Source organism: Ictalurus punctatus, chromosome 25 (assembly GCF_001660625.3).
Source record: "Ictalurus punctatus breed USDA103 chromosome 25, Coco_2.0, whole genome shotgun sequence".
In the NCBI taxonomy this organism is placed as follows: Eukaryota; Metazoa; Chordata; class Actinopteri; order Siluriformes; family Ictaluridae; genus Ictalurus; species Ictalurus punctatus.
In genome coordinates this window covers 11,352,480-11,368,044 of record NC_030440.2, presented here as the reverse complement: position 1 = coordinate 11,368,044, position 15,565 = coordinate 11,352,480, and the positions used below count along the sequence as shown (strand labels likewise).

At 40.0% G+C, this 15,565-nt stretch overlaps 2 protein-coding genes across 4 annotated transcripts in view; one reads left to right on the top strand and one right to left on the bottom strand.

Moving 5' to 3' along the window:
• The first annotated feature begins 282 nt into the window (after nt 1–282).
• tmem165 (transmembrane protein 165) lies at nt 283–9,053 on the top strand. 2 transcript variants are annotated; one of them, XM_017456069.3, is made up of 6 exons: nt 283–591; nt 2,286–2,511; nt 4,597–4,772; nt 4,917–5,102; nt 7,514–7,619; nt 7,715–9,053. In XM_017456069.3, the coding sequence occupies exons 1-6, from the start codon at nt 454–456 to the stop codon at nt 7,789–7,791; spliced, it is 909 nt and encodes a 302-aa protein (XP_017311558.1). In that variant the 5' UTR covers nt 283–453; the 3' UTR covers nt 7,792–9,053. The 2 variants fall into 2 exon arrangements, with proteins under 2 accessions (XP_017311558.1, XP_053531570.1); XM_053675595.1 differs by lacking the exon at nt 283–591 and adding an exon at nt 902–2,055.
• clocka (clock circadian regulator a) overlaps nt 8,373–15,565 on the bottom strand; it is a 61,030-nt gene continuing 53,837 nt past the window's right edge. For both annotated transcript variants that reach the window (XM_017456071.3, XM_017456070.3), the window contains one exon: nt 8,373–15,156. In XM_017456071.3, the coding sequence (XP_017311560.2) occupies nt 14,899–15,156 (258 nt within the window). In that variant the 3' untranslated portion in view covers nt 8,373–14,898. The remainder of the gene's footprint in view (nt 15,157–15,565) is intronic.

Here is a 15,565-nt window from a genome sequence, read left to right as displayed (position 1 = left end):
ACAAAACAGAAAACTTTACTGAAATAAATTTAAAAGTTGAAACAATTTTAATGTCTTAAGAGCTTTAAGATTCTTAGATGATTAAATGTTTTGGATGTACTGTTGGACCTCTCTTCTAAAAAATTTGGGTTTATGGATTATGTAGTGTTCCTGATTTGCTGAATGCCGCTCCTGTGTCATTATTTATAGGCAGATCTTTTTAGCCAATCACTGAATGGGATTTTCATGACGTGTCCCTAGGACGTGTGGGTCGTCTTCCAAATGGACCAATCAGAGTTAGCGAACAGCTAGCAAGTTTGTTCGAGTGAGAACAGCAGTGTCTTGAACACGAACCGAGCTAGCGAGTTAGCCGGCTAGATTACACACACATACATATAATTTACACCATTCTATTAATTTGTTTTCTGGCACAGACTTAGTGTAATATTATTGCTACGATTGTTAATATTTAAGATGCCTCGTCGGGCCGCTTCTCGGCCTGCTGAGGCGAAGTTGTTGTTTGTGTTTTTGGTGTTAAGTGTACTGAGTACTGAAAGAGTCTCAGGCATTCAGGAGGAGAACAAATTACCTGAAGTGCAGCAGCCCGCTGAGGTAACCATAAGTATTTAACATCGAATCCACGTCTGTATATTTGTTCCGGTTGGTTTCCTGGCTAGTTCGGCTTTCACTATAGAGTGTAAACTTTGCTGGTAGCTATGAGGCTGAGATGTGTTTTCTGTATGTGAAATAAATTAGCCGGCTAGCTGTCTACCTACATTCACATAGGCCGAGCTGCTCCTTTAACTTCTGTTTCCTTCTCTTATTTTATCTTCTTATCCTTTTTTCTTTTCTTTTTTTTAAGTCAATGTTTACTTTCGGTGTATTTTATTAACATTATCTACCTCTTTGCACATTGTATGCAATTAGGCATATTATATTTATTTAATTATGGGAGCCATTAAAGATTTCTTCTATAGCTTAATCCTCCACCCACAGAAACCCCTAAAAACCCTGTGGATTCAAAAGTTTGTGTTAGCAGTACTTCCTTGTTCATATTAAATAGTTCAAAGTTGAAAAGGTTCAACCTTTTTCCTGCGTAAAACATTGAGATTTGAATGAAACCCATTTTCAAGTGACCAGCCATAACATTAAAACCACTGAATAACATTTTGCACCTGTAAAGGGGTGGGATATATTAGGCAGGAAGTGAACAGTCAGTTCTCGAAGTTGATGTGTTGGAAGCAGGAAAACTGGGCAAGAGTAAGGATCTGAGGGACTTTGACAAGGGTTAAATTGTGATGGCTGGACGACTGGGTTAGAACATCTCCAAAACAGCAGGTCTTGTGGGGTGTTTTCAGTATGCAGTGGTTTGTACCTACGGAAAGTGGTAAAAGGCAGAACAACCGGTGACTAGGTCTGGGGCTCTCAAGGCTCGTCGATGAAGGTGGGGATTGAAGGCTAACCCGTCTGGGCCGATCCCATAGAAGAGCTACTGTAGCACAAATGGAGGACCATGGAGCAATGGAAGAAGGTGGCCTGGTCTGAAGAATCATGTTTTCTTTTATATCATGTGGACAGTTGGGTGCAGGTGTGTGAATTACCTGGGGAAGAGATGGCACCAGGATGCACTATGGGAAGACGGCAAGCTGGCAGAGGCAGTGTGACGCTCTGGGTAATGTTCTGCTGGGAAACCTGGGGTCCTGACATTCATGTGGTTGTTACTTTGACATGTACCACCTACCTAAACATTGTTGCAGACCGAGTACACTCCTTCATGGTAACGGTAGTCCTTAATTACAGTGTCCTCTTTCAGCAGCATAATGCTCCCTACTACACTGCAAAAATTGTTCAGGACCGGTTTGAGGAACATGACAATGAGTTCAAGGTGTTGACTCGGCCTCCAAATTCCCCAGATCTCAATCTGATCGTGCGTCTGTGGGATGTGCTGTACAACCAAGTCCGATTCATTGAGGCCCCACCTCACAACTTACAGGACTTAAAGGATCTGCTGCTAACGTCTTGGTGCCAGATACCACAGCACACCTTCAAGGTCTTGTGGAGTCCATGCCTCCACAGGTCAGAGCTGTTTTGTGGGCACAAGGGGGACCTACACAATATTGGGCAGGTTATTTGAATGTTATGGCTGAACGGTGCAGCGAGTTTGCGTGTATGTCTGTAAACTACTCTCTCATCCAAAAATAAAGGGGTTTGCTAATATTCCTGCAAACCACTCTTATTGTTACCATTTTGTCATATGCACTGATTTCTAATGAAATATATTTATAACAACAATTGTCTCTGTACAGAAAGTTCCGACTGGCCAACCTGCAGTTCCAGCCATCAGTCCCAATGAGCCTAGTAAAGGCAACCTGGGATTTATCCATGCGTTTGTGGCAGCGATTTCGGTCATCATCGTCTCCGAGCTGGGAGATAAGACTTTCTTCATTGCAGCCATCATGGCCATGCGCTATAACCGTCTCACTGTCTTAGCAGGGGCCATGCTGGCTCTGGGTCTCATGACCTGCCTGTCAGGTAGCGTAACATCAAGGATTTCTCTGTTCTTATGTGAATTGTGACTGAGTTTGAGCAGTAGGCTTGGGTAGTCCACACACTGCAAATTTGTCAGACGCTCTTATGCAAAATTTGATTGAATTCAACTAAAAATTTAAGTACACGACCTAGATAGAACTCGTTGCTACTGTCCTGTAAACATATTCCAGCTATGGCACAAACATTCCTGATTTGTTGGAAATTGGCTGAACTATAACTGACAAAGTGTAAAGTAAATGAAGAAGTTGGACTGGCTTGTGATTACAAAAAGGTAGTGACCTTTTACTTTTTCATGAATTTGATCCATGTCACTCACAAGCGCTTGTCAAATGTGGTTTTGTTTTTTTGTTTTTTATTATTTTATTTATTTATTTATTTATTTTTAGATATAATATCCAAGTACTGCTTTCATCCTAAACTAGATTACGTACACTGCAGAACATGGGCATTTTGTTTTTTTAGCCTCAGGGAAAAAATACAAAAAAAAAACCATTTCCTTAAACAATACATTTGCTTACAGTTTAGCTCATAATGTAATAATGAGTGAAATGAATAGTAACAGCATTGTTTTATTTATTCAGTATCGTTCCCAAGCACATGGTTACTTTACACATTCAGTCATCGAGATACGCAAATGACGTGCACAGAACACAAGGGTATTAGTGTAACATGACACTCAGTCAAATAATAATCAAATAAGGCTGTATAAGCACTGCAAACCATGGGAATACCAAACCTAATACGCATAGCGTAAAAGGAGAGACTATGGTGATGGAATGTGATGAGTAGGCTAGACTGCAGCAGAGAGAGGGTGATATGATGGGGGAGCAGGGGGAGTAGTAGAGCCCAGAGGTAGTGCTTCTTGGTACTGTCATTGGTTCCTGACTTTTTTGAACACTCTGTAGATTAATTTATTCAGATACTGAAGACAATCCAAATGCTAAAATGAGCTACAGTTTTAAATGAAAGCAGCACCGGATACTTGTTCTCCTGCCTGGTGCAGAATCTCTACGGTGTCAGTCTCGCACAATAATATTCTCCCGCCAGTTTCATTAGATCGTATCGATGTCTGATCCCATGACATTTTCTGACATGAAAATATAAGGCCTTTTTCCGGAGGCGTGCTGAATAATTTTTTTCTTTTATTATTAACTTCTAAAGAGAGAGAAGAAAAGTCAGACTGGTGAGGGAGCGATTGTTCATATCTGCTATAACGTGAGACACCTTTCATTTTTAAAATGGCCGCCGTTAGCGTCACAACACTCCAACCTAGATTATTTTCCACTAACAGCACATCATGTCATGCTTTATTCCTTAAACTCTCATTTGTTGCATTACCGGATAAAAAAAAAAACAACAGAAATGACCATTCAATTCAGTTTTATTTGTATAGCGCTTTTAACAATGGACATTGCCACATCACAAAGAAGCTTTACAGAAATATATCAATTCAGTATATAAATGTTAAACTTAAGTTTATCCCTAATGAGCAAGCCAAAGGCGACAATGGTGAGGAAAAGCTCTCTGAGATAATATGAGGAAGAAACCTTGAGAGGAACCAGACTCAAAAGGGAACCCATATTCATCTGGGTAACACCGAATAGTGTGTGTTTATAAATCATTTCTCTTCTATAACTGTGTACTACATGCTCAAAAAGTGCTGACTGCGTAAACAGGAAATTAATTACAGTTGAAGTTATCAGCTGTTCACTGATGGAGACTTGAGTGCAAAACTGTTCATCAATTGCAGTCTTAAGCCATCTTTATGGTTTTTAAATGTTAAGTTTTTAACCATTAGCCCTTAAACTCTCTCGTCCTTTTTTTTTTTTTTTTGGAGGAAAATTTAATCGTTGCTTATATAATAGCATTTTATTTTCTGTCAAATGATTCATAAATCGATACTTCGTGGCATCAGCAGTCTGTTACATTGGGTTCATGGGCACGAGAGTGTACAGTGCGTGTAATTATCTGATCGGGTTCGTACCGTATGTTTGCAGGGGCTGCAGACTGAAATAATACGACAGCGGTGCGTCTAATGTGAATTTTCGATCTGTGTCCTGCCATTAGTCCTCTTTGGTTATGCCACCACTATTATCCCACGGATCTACACCTACTACATCTCCACAGTGCTGTTTGCCATCTTCGGCGTGAGGATGTTGAGAGAGGGGCTGAAGATGAGCGCTGACGAAGGCCAGGAGGAACTTGAAGAGGTTCAGGCTGAGATTAAGAAGAAAGACGAGGAGGTGAGTGAACTGGCTGAACACAGTGACGTTCTAACGTTTGAACTGAAACCGATCATGTTGATTTGACCACCTTGAATGAGAGCGATTGTTTTTAATCATCTCAACTGAGCTTTGTTTGACTGCTTGGCTGGTGTGTACTTCCAGCTTCAGCGTTATAAACTGGCCAACGGGGCTCCTGATGTAGAGGTGGGGACAGCGGGGGCCATGTTGCCTCAGAGGAAGTGGCACAATTGTATCTCGCCCATCTTCATCCAGGCACTCTCACTCACTTTCCTCGCTGAGTGGGGTGACCGCTCTCAGCTCGCCACCATCGTTCTGGCTGCACGGGAGGTCAGCAATCATACACACACGCACACACTCCCTCTCAGACCTACTGTGTACATAAGGTTTGGAGGCAAAAAATGAAATATATAGAACTGTACATAAGAGACGTGTTGGTTATGTAATATTTTTTTTTCTCAGATAATCATTAGTTCCTTTAGGAATTAAAAAGTCAAATCAAGTAAAATTGTGGTGCGGAGGCATTTTCACATTTCAACATTGGAGTACGCTGTTATGAGTTATCACTCAAAAAAAATGCAATAAAATTGTCGGATAAGCCAGTTGACGTGTGAATGTGGAACGGTTCCCACTTGTGCAGGTGTTTCGAACTTTCCGGTGTTAACTGATACCCCGGAAGCCCTGTCCCTTCACTCTCTCACATCATCTCCTCTCATCACACACACCACCCTCGCTTTCTGTCGAGCAATATGAAGAAAGTTTTAAGTTTGTTAATGTAAAATAAAATCTATCCGTGCATGTTTTGAATTAGCTAACATTAGACAAGTTGATTTATTCATCCATTTAGAACAGTTCCAGAGACTTGGAGCTGTTCTTTTAGCTTGTGGTGGTTGATTTATTAAAATAAAATTTTTATAATTTGTGACCCATTTGTAGTTACAGTAAAGTTCAGTGTAGCAACTGCACAGATGTTACTTGTTCCAGCACCGGTATTATACACTACAGTCTAAAAAAATGTTTCCTGCACAGTCATGTGTTTATCTCATCAAATGATCAACTTATGCAAACCATATTCACATAATGCAAGTGTGCTGATCCTGGCTTTCACACATGACCACTAAATATAGAGAAATCAATAAGTAATACCACATTAGATTCCAGTCTAATACTGGATAATGATCATAAACCAGTCTTGTGGAAACCATATTCACAATGCTAATGTGCTGATCTGATCATTAGAAGTAAATTAACAGTATTTAACCATTTAAGTAACTTTTCCACTGCACGGTACAACTCGACTCGGCTCGCTTTACTTTTCTGAGCTTGCTTTTCCACTGCAGTTTAGTGCCACCTCAACGCAGGTGCCATCTTCCACTCACCTTCACACAGGAATAATGTTCTATTATTGAAACCCTGTACAAATACTTAATCCGGCCGTGTTCCAAACGCTTTTCCTGTTCACTGAACCTGGACCCTATTAAGGATGTAAAATAACGGCGGTCTAGACCCTATGTAGTACTCGATGTGACCAAGTTAGATTCAGCTGTGACAGGAGTGACTTCAATAAACACCTGTTTGTAGATCGGTAACAAGCGAGATCTCCAAGATGAAAACCTTTGTTGTAATTTTATCTGTAATGAGATAAATACATTTCATAATTTTCAATTAATAGAATATTACCGTACGCAAATTATGTATTAAATAACTAATTTATCCAGGCACAATACAGAACTACTCCTTAAGGAAAATTCTCTACTCCTTCAGTGCGTGGCTCACATTTAGTATCGGCTCAGCTCGCTTGGAACCTCAACCAAGGTGGAACTAAAAAAAGTACCGGATACTATCCACAATGGAAAGCCCCCAAAAAGCGACCCAAGTCCAGTCGAGTCGTACCATGCCGTGGAAAAGTGGCATCATTGTTAATGACTTGTTAATTTATGACTGAGGGTGTAGGCCTGTTACGATAGCTACTTTTGTTGGACGATGTGTTGTCCCAGAAATAATTGTGATCAATGATTGTCATTTTAAGACGATTTTACGCCACTGATATAATAATATAATAGCATAATGCAAGTACACACTTTCAAAATGCAGTGAACTCTTAATTCTTAAGAATATCCAGATGTTCACATTGGAATGTCAAAAAAGGTTTTGTCTTCTAATATCCACAATTTTATTGTGACTAAAATGTCGTCGGATGTTAGTCACCAGCATTCTAGTTGAGGAGAGAATGCAAAAATGAAAACAAATCTTCACACATTTTATATATTAACTTAAACGTGTGAAAACTGGTCTTGTTGTGAAAACCTGATCTCCTGAGATAATATTACAATGAGTTCACTACTGCAATACAATATAGTGAATTCTTTATGCTTTAGTTCTTCATTGTCCGTGTTTGTGTGTCGTTATGGAAACGGTATATTCACAGCATGAATTACCGTTCTACCTAGCGTCTTAAGTTCAACTTGTGCATTTGTGTCATTTTGTTTGTTGTGTACATGTTTGATTTTATTAGTTCTAAAATGCTATATGTCAGGATTCCTGTATTGTAGGTTTGGCAGTGTTACATAGCAGTGAGAACCCTGCATCAAGTACACATTCCTGTAAATACAGGTCTTTATCTCTTGCCTGTAGAAGCAGTGCACATGATATGATTTGGAGCAGTGAAGGGGGGGAAGGGAGTAGACAGAAACAGTGTCTATATCTATCTGGGTGATTTTCTCAATACCAAATTGCTTCAGGATCCATTTGGCGTGGCGGTGGGTGGAACTCTGGGACATTGCCTCTGCACAGGCCTGGCTGTGGTTGGTGGAAGGATGGTGGCTCAGAAAATATCAGTCAGGACTGGTAAGATTTGTCTTAGAGAGCAATTTATTCCATGCAGTGCTCATTAACAGTAAAAGACCACTGCAAACTTAATGCCTGTTTCTCTCTCTCCACAGTTACAATCATCGGCGGAATCGTGTTTCTTGCTTTTGCTTTCTCTGCCCTCTTCATCAAGCCGGATACTGGATTCTGATAAGAGGACATACTTTCTGGGCTCAGTCTGTAAATACCAGCTCCGATGTGCTGTATTCACAAAGATGGACTACGTAAAGGCCGCCATTAAAGGGTGGTACGTGTGTGTGTGAAAGCAAAGTGTTACTGTTTAAGACCCTGTCACAGACCATTGGATTTTATTGTGGTTAGGTTTTTTTTCTTCTCTTCTCACTTAATTATGCGATGTGTGTCCTTTTAATAGCGGTTTAATTTCCTTTACTTCTATCCCCTATGAATTCATTGTATCTTCTCTCATACAGTTTTCTCTTCCCATCACGCCCATAAACCTACAGTCAGTGTGCATGAGCTGGTCAGGCTGTTTGAATGTTTGGAATGCAATGTGTGTGCATTCAGTTCACAGCCTTACAGTGCAACTCTGTAATAAGCACAACCAAGGAGCAAGTGCCCAGTTTTAGAGAAGTAATTATGTACATCACTGTGTCCTTTCACTCATGGGATGATGCCTGTTTGTAGTAAAATGCAGTAAGTAGTCTTGCAAGCCCAACCGCTAAGCTCGCGTTAGAGAGCGTGCTACGTTTCGGCAATAAACGCAGCCAAGAACCACCTACTTTTGTTGACTAAGTAAAACCATCTAATAAGGTTTAGACTGTATTCCATTATTCTATGTTGGTCTGTTTGAGTTTGTATTCCTACTGGAACAAAAGCAGGGAAGTGTGGAAGTTGGTCAGCATTCATGATCCTGAACGTTGTGGCCTGAAAAGTGTACAAAAGTGTCAGGTGCTTATACTTTAGCACAAATCTAAAGAGGCAGAGTGACTTTGTTTGGGGCCAGAAGGAAAATGACTTTCATTTATGTCTGAAGAATTTCTTTTAATCAATGTCAATGAGTCCTGTACTTCAGCTGCATCCCCCCCCTCCCATAGCTAAGCTCTCTTAAGAGACCAGCAGAATTTTTTTTTAATAAATATATATATATTTGATCATTTATTCAGTACTCCACTTCAAAGAAAATTAACAGCTGGTCTAGGAAAAATTATTTTTATTCATCTTTAGAGCATTGATTTGTTTCACCCCCATGTCAAAGTACTGTAGAACTTTCAGGGAAGACATTGCTGGGTTTTGTACAGTTTAAGGTGACATCTTTGTCAATATTTGACTGGATTTATTCATCTGTGAAGGGCAAGTAAATTCACTATTCATTGTGCAGAGGAGTTGACTGTAAAAATTCCTGTAAATAATAAATTAAACTATAAGTATGGCTTTTTATGCCTGTAGCTCGTGGATACTGGAAGCAATACAAGTGGAATAATTTGCTGAAGGGCTTTAACTGAAGCAGTGTTTTACAATGATTCATTTTCACTTCATATAGATATGACTCAGGGTGATGACACATTATGTGCATACGGTTTTCTTGAATTTAGCATACAGAACTGAATGTCTGTATATTAATGTGGACAAAAATAAAAGGCTATGGAGGAAAATTTGTTGAATAGATCCAACGCAAAATGAACATTAGCATTGCCCTCAACATTTTAGGATTAGTCACATCAGATATCAAGTGTTTTATTTACCAAAAAATAGCATAGAACATTTAGACAACACATGTTGGTGTGAGATTTTATTTATATAATGTTTTTAAAATATGTTTATTTTCAAAATTGAGTAAGGAGAGCAAACTGCACCATTTGCTTCAAAAAACCTGTGTTCTGGTTTTGTTAGCATGGCCCATCAAATGAACCCATTACAGCACCTTTTTACAAAGCACAGCCTTCATCCACCCCACTGAACTCAAGTCATGTTGTGGAATATAATCAACTGCAAAAAAAAAAAAAAAAAAATTCAAACCTAAAATGCACTGAAAGGATTTAATTAAGCCCGTCCCACCCCTTAAACCATGTACTGACCAGGTTGAGTTCATGAGCCAACCAGAAGTGTTCTGCAAATTATTTTTTTTAAAAAAGTGTCACACAAACAAGAAAACACTGAGGGACATCTAGAACCTTTAGTGAGCATGGTGAAACTATAGAACATTAATTCATTAACCAGCTCTGGTTTCCGTTAGGGTTTCAAGTACTTCAAGGACTAGCAAAACCTTTAAAAAAAAAAAAAAAAAAAAAAAAATCATTTAACAGCTCTTTGGATACATACAAAAATGACTTCACACCATCTGACAAATTTGAAATTATACCGAATGCCAGAAAAACATTACAGGACGTGGATTTATGTAAAGAACATGTACGGTGGCTGACTCATGAAAGATGCATGGAGATCATGATATTTCAAGTGTTCACTTGTGAGAGAGACAGAGACATTAACTGATGTAGGCCTGACTGTCCGAAATTAGGTGGAGGCAGCCATGTTTAGTATTCACCTAATACTACAGCCTAAATCACACACGCGCGCACACACACTGCCTCCTGTTCATACCAGACATTAACTCATCATCACTGTCCTTGACAACTAGCAAACAGATTCCAAGGAAACAAGTCCTCGCTGTTTTACTCTCCCCCCCACATAAATGTCTACAAAAGGAGTGATCGGATGCCAATATGTGTAATTAGTGTTACCGGTTAAATAAATAAAGCGAGAGGCAAGCAGTAACTTTCATCCTCCCTGACTGGTGAAGCTTATATTGGAATAAAGAAAGTGATAAACTAGCAGGACTTGGCCAATAGTCCTATGCTTTTGCAGTTAATAGTAATGTGGAATATAGAGACATGTTCTACAGCAAGCGGCACACCAATTCTCCGAGAGGTACCCACAAATGAAGATATGAGACACTGGAGACAGTGCCCGTGAGACGCCTTTTTACAAAGATGCCCTTAGTGTTCACAAATTTCACTTCATGGACAGTTAGGTGGGTTTTTACTGTTGAATAATTTTGTTTATTTGTTGTTTTTTTTGTGGGGGGGTGCTTTAAATGTCTGACTACATTATTAACACTAGTGAAATAAAAGTGAGAATCACGATTGAAAAATCAGCCACTATGTTAATTGCTGACACGTTGCATATAAATGTCCACATGTTGATATCAAGGCCATACTTGAAAATCTTTAATTCAGCAGTATTTTGAATTCTGTTATTATGTAGCTCACATCGCGCTCATTCACAACAGACTGAGGGAGGAGCAGCTCAGGCCCGAACCCCACAGCATCATGGAAACAAAACAATTCAATCTGGTTCTCTAGTGTGTCAAAGTTTGTTTAAGTCCTTTGTCAAACATTATCCTATAAACTCAGCTTTAATTTACTGTTCCCTTTCTTAACACATGCATACTTACAGAGATTATATCTCTCATATACTCATTCTCTTCAAACTCTTTCCAGTGGTCTGGCTATATATTTATCAGGTTATACGCTGCGCCTAAATTATATTTGTTTATGATAAGCTACGATTAAGCTTATATATGTGGGTTTGAAAAGTAAAAGTGACGCTGTCTTACATTCATTCTGTGAAAAGTACTGCCACTCAAGTGTTCCTCAGCCATTAGGTCATCTCTCTGAGAACTGAAAAAAATTAATGGTTTCAAAATAGTACTAAATCCTGAACATGTGCTAAAAACTGGCAACAAGTTCAGTATAAACTAGTATACGCCAAACATTTACTGTTGACGGTGTATACGAATTGAATTCACCTTTAAATCAAAAACACATTCTATTCAGCTTATACAATGAAAGCCAGCTTATATTGCGTTATATCCTCTATGTACTGCACCCAGTGAGGTTTTTTTTGTATTGTAGCACAGGACAATGCTAGAATCTTGTAAAATATAGTCTCAACAGTTGTTGTTGGTGAACTTGGACATTTGGACAAGCTGTCCAATTCATTTGGGCTCACTCGCAGTGACTAACACATTAATAGACGTCCTTGGAGAGACTGTGATATTCAGATGGCGAGCGCTAGAAGAGCTGTGCTACCGGACGGATACTGCAACGTGAACGTGTGATTGGACCAGCACTCTGAACAGCCGGAGGCAGAAAGATCCTGAGAAAGTGGACCATGGGACCAGTTCTGTGCTGCCATGCTGAGGTCTCGTATGAATTATCTCAACCCGTTTCTACTTGAACTACCCTGAAAAAATTGTCCTTTTTTATTTTGTAAGATAAAGTCGTGCACACTTCAAAAGGTAAACGTTATCATTTCTATAAAACATGTCACACAGGACATCAATAAGATCACTTCACTACAAGACAAGACAGAAATTCGTGACTATATGCACTACGTGGCAAAAGTTTGTAGACACCTAACTGTCACACCCATATGTGCTTGTTGTACATCCCATTCCAGATTTATTCCCCCTTTGCTGTTGTATTAACCTCCACTCTTCTGGGAAGGCTTTCCACTAGATTTTGGGCCGTGGCTGCGGGGATTTGTGATCATTCAGCTACAAGAGCATTAGTGAGGACAGGTACTGATGGTGGGGAGGTCTCGGGTGTATTCGGTGTTCCAGTTCGTCCCCAAGATATTCAGTGGTGTTCGGTGGCAGGACACTCGAGTTCTTTCAGTCCAACCATAACACACCATGTCTTCATGGAGCTGGCTTTGTGCACAGGATCATAGTCATGCTGGAACAGGTTGGGGCCTCTTACTTCCAGTTGAGACAAATCTTAAATGCTACAGCATATAAAGAAATCCTATACAACTGTGTGCTTCCAACTTTATGGCAACAGTTTGGGGAAGAACCCCATATGGGGGTAATGATCAGGTATCCACACACTTTTGGACATATAGTGTATCTAAGTGCTATCATTTCTTTAAAGAACTCTAAGGTTGAATAAAATTTAGGGTTCCTGAAATGGTGATTGTCCACATTGATACCTAAGCAAGGTCATAACCTTCCTAAAAATTCATGATAGTTTAACGTACAAGCACGAGAAGAGAAATAATAAAGCCTCCACTCCAGAATCATAATTCATGAAGGACTGGTTTTCCAACACTTCATTCATCCTCAGTAAACACTATCCTGGTCTGGCTCACTTTGGATCTGGAGCCTATCACAGGAACACTGGGAATGTGAAGAACGAACACACGAACACACACACACACACACACACACACACACACACACACAGGGGTAATCAGAGTATCCAGTCCACCTACTAACGAGTTTTCTGGAGGTGGGAGGAAACTGAAAAACCCACAGGGAGAACACAACAACGTCCACACTGACAGTAAACCAATCTCAGGATCGAACTGGTGACCTGGAGCTGTGAGGTCGCAACCCTAAACACCATGCAACAATTTTACATTACGTAACTTTTTCCTAGTATTTTACAAAACTACAAAATTTACATGGAGGTGTCGTATCTTATTAACCAAAGCAAACAATAAGTCCATAACAAACCACAGACTGATTAGTCCAGGGACGTCTGCTATACATTACTGCTACTACTGTAACTGGGAAACACTACCGGAGAAGCAAGTAAAATGCCCCCCCGCCTTCCATTTCATTACAGACACTTCGACTAATTAAGACCTTGCCTAGGTTTAAAAGTTCCACAGAGCCCGAAATTTAAAGTGCTATTCAAACATAAGTGCTAATGTTTTCTTTTTTGGGACATTTATGAGTGCACAAGATGGTACCACATACAAGATTATCATCACAGTCATCATCAACGAGGTCCGAAGATAATACACCATACATTCCTGATTTCTCTACAAGTAGCTGTATCGTGGTAGCGGACTCCGTTTTCGCTTATCGCATGACCGAAATCTAAGAAAAGAAAAAAACAACAACAAAAACTATTAAACCTGTGCAAATATAGGATCGTGTGCGAAGATTTACTATCGACAACGAGGTTTGGTTTGGTAAGGCTAAATTTCATGTTGGTTAAAATTACAGTGATATATTTATTCTATCATAGCTTACATATTACTGTAAAATGAATATAGCTTAAATCATGGCTTGGCACTGTGTGTGGGGAGTTTTATATTTATTTTTTTAAATATAATATACAGTATGTGGCCATGAAACATTAATATATGCTTATGCAACTCACTCATCCTGTATAAACATCTAAACTGACATCTGACACCTGAGTATGTCATGCTCAACTTTCCTGAAAGCTCCTGATTAACGCTGCATTAAAGCATTAAATACGCCACATTTATCATAATATATTATGAATCTAAATCTCCATCTGAATCCAAAGCCTGCTCTCTCTGATATATACAAATGTAAAAGATCTGTACAGTTTAGAGATTAATAAATGCATCTTGGTTACATGTAAAACAGGAGAAACCCATAAAGATATTGGTAGTAGTATTATGAAAATATCAAGGTGTCATTTTAAACAAACTATGACACACAAAGCAGAACCAGCACTGCCCGCTTTGCAGACAGACACACACACACACCCCCACGGCAAAGAAGGAATCCGTGAAGGCCTCAGCCATTAAGTGTTTTTTCTTTTTTCCTTTGAATACTAGATAAAAAGTATATTCAAAGCTACAAATAACCAACTACACTCTTTTATCGTGTCATGCATCAATATAAAATATTAGTTTCTCTTTGTTTTGTCTGTATATTTACATATTCATTTACAGGTGTACTATACAATAAAAGCTGAATCCACATGATGATCTTAAAAATATTTTCTGACCAATAATTACTTTTTTTTTTGTTTGTTTTTTTTACACACAGAAAACACAAAAGACGAAAAGAAGAGGTGTGTGAGAACAGGGAAGGGAGGAGAAGAGAAAAGAGAACAAATGGATGGAGCGCCATTTATTCTATAGGACTTCTCTGAAGTCTTGAATCGTCGTCTCCAGCCCACAATACTGGAGCGTTCTATATAAATTAATATGCGAATGTGTGAATGAAAGACGGCCCACCTCGCGACTCGCCTCACCTCTTATCTTGACACGGGTGCTGAAAAATAAAACCAAGGGTTGGTTCCCTTGCTAGCTTACTAACCACTCAGCAAGTGTGGGCTATACTTCCAGAATTCAGTGCAAGCATCCAGAACTTGGTGAGGGATGACACGTAGGGCGCAGAGACACAGCAGCACCTTTTGCTTTGTGCCAAATACCAGGTACAGTTTGAATACTGCTAATACTCCTTTTTAATCGCCCTGCACGGCAGAGGTCAGATTCGGTCCTCGCCACACCATTGGCTGTTGCCGGGTTACTGAGGCGGGGCATTGGAGCGGTCCGACATGCTGTCTTGCCTATGGGAAGTCAGCTGCTGCTGCTGAAGCTGCTGCTGATGCTGCTGGAGTTGTTGCTGATGTTGCTGTTGGAGTTGCTGCTGATGTTGCTGTTGGAGTTGCTGCTGCTGCACCTGCTGCTGTGTGGTTGTAGTGAAGGCGTTCTGCTGCTGCAGAGGGAACGCTGCCTGGAGGATCAGCTGCGCTGACTGATTCCCATGAAGAAGACGAGGTGCCTAAATGGGACGAGTTTTAGATAGAAAATACCAAGACATTAAACACCATCATCTGGATTTTATTTCAAGTCCAGTGCAAACGTTTGCATCCGCTCCTGCTGCGTTCGAGGAGAAGTTGCAACTTGTACAGCCTGTAAAAGCCACCGAAAACAACCCCTCAACTTGAAATCTCAACTCGTCAACTTGGGGTAGTTTCCTCAACTACATGTTCCTACCCTGTTTACGGCGAGTGGTTAGCGTACAGTGTAACGTAGCTCTTTTTTACTATGTAAGGCAGTAGTGGCTTAGCAGTTAAGGCTCTGCGTTACTGATCGGAAGGTTGGGGGTTCAAGCCCCTGCACTGCCAAGCTGCCACTTTCGGGCCCTTGAGCAAGGCCCTTAACCCTCTCTGCTCCAGGGGTGCTGTATC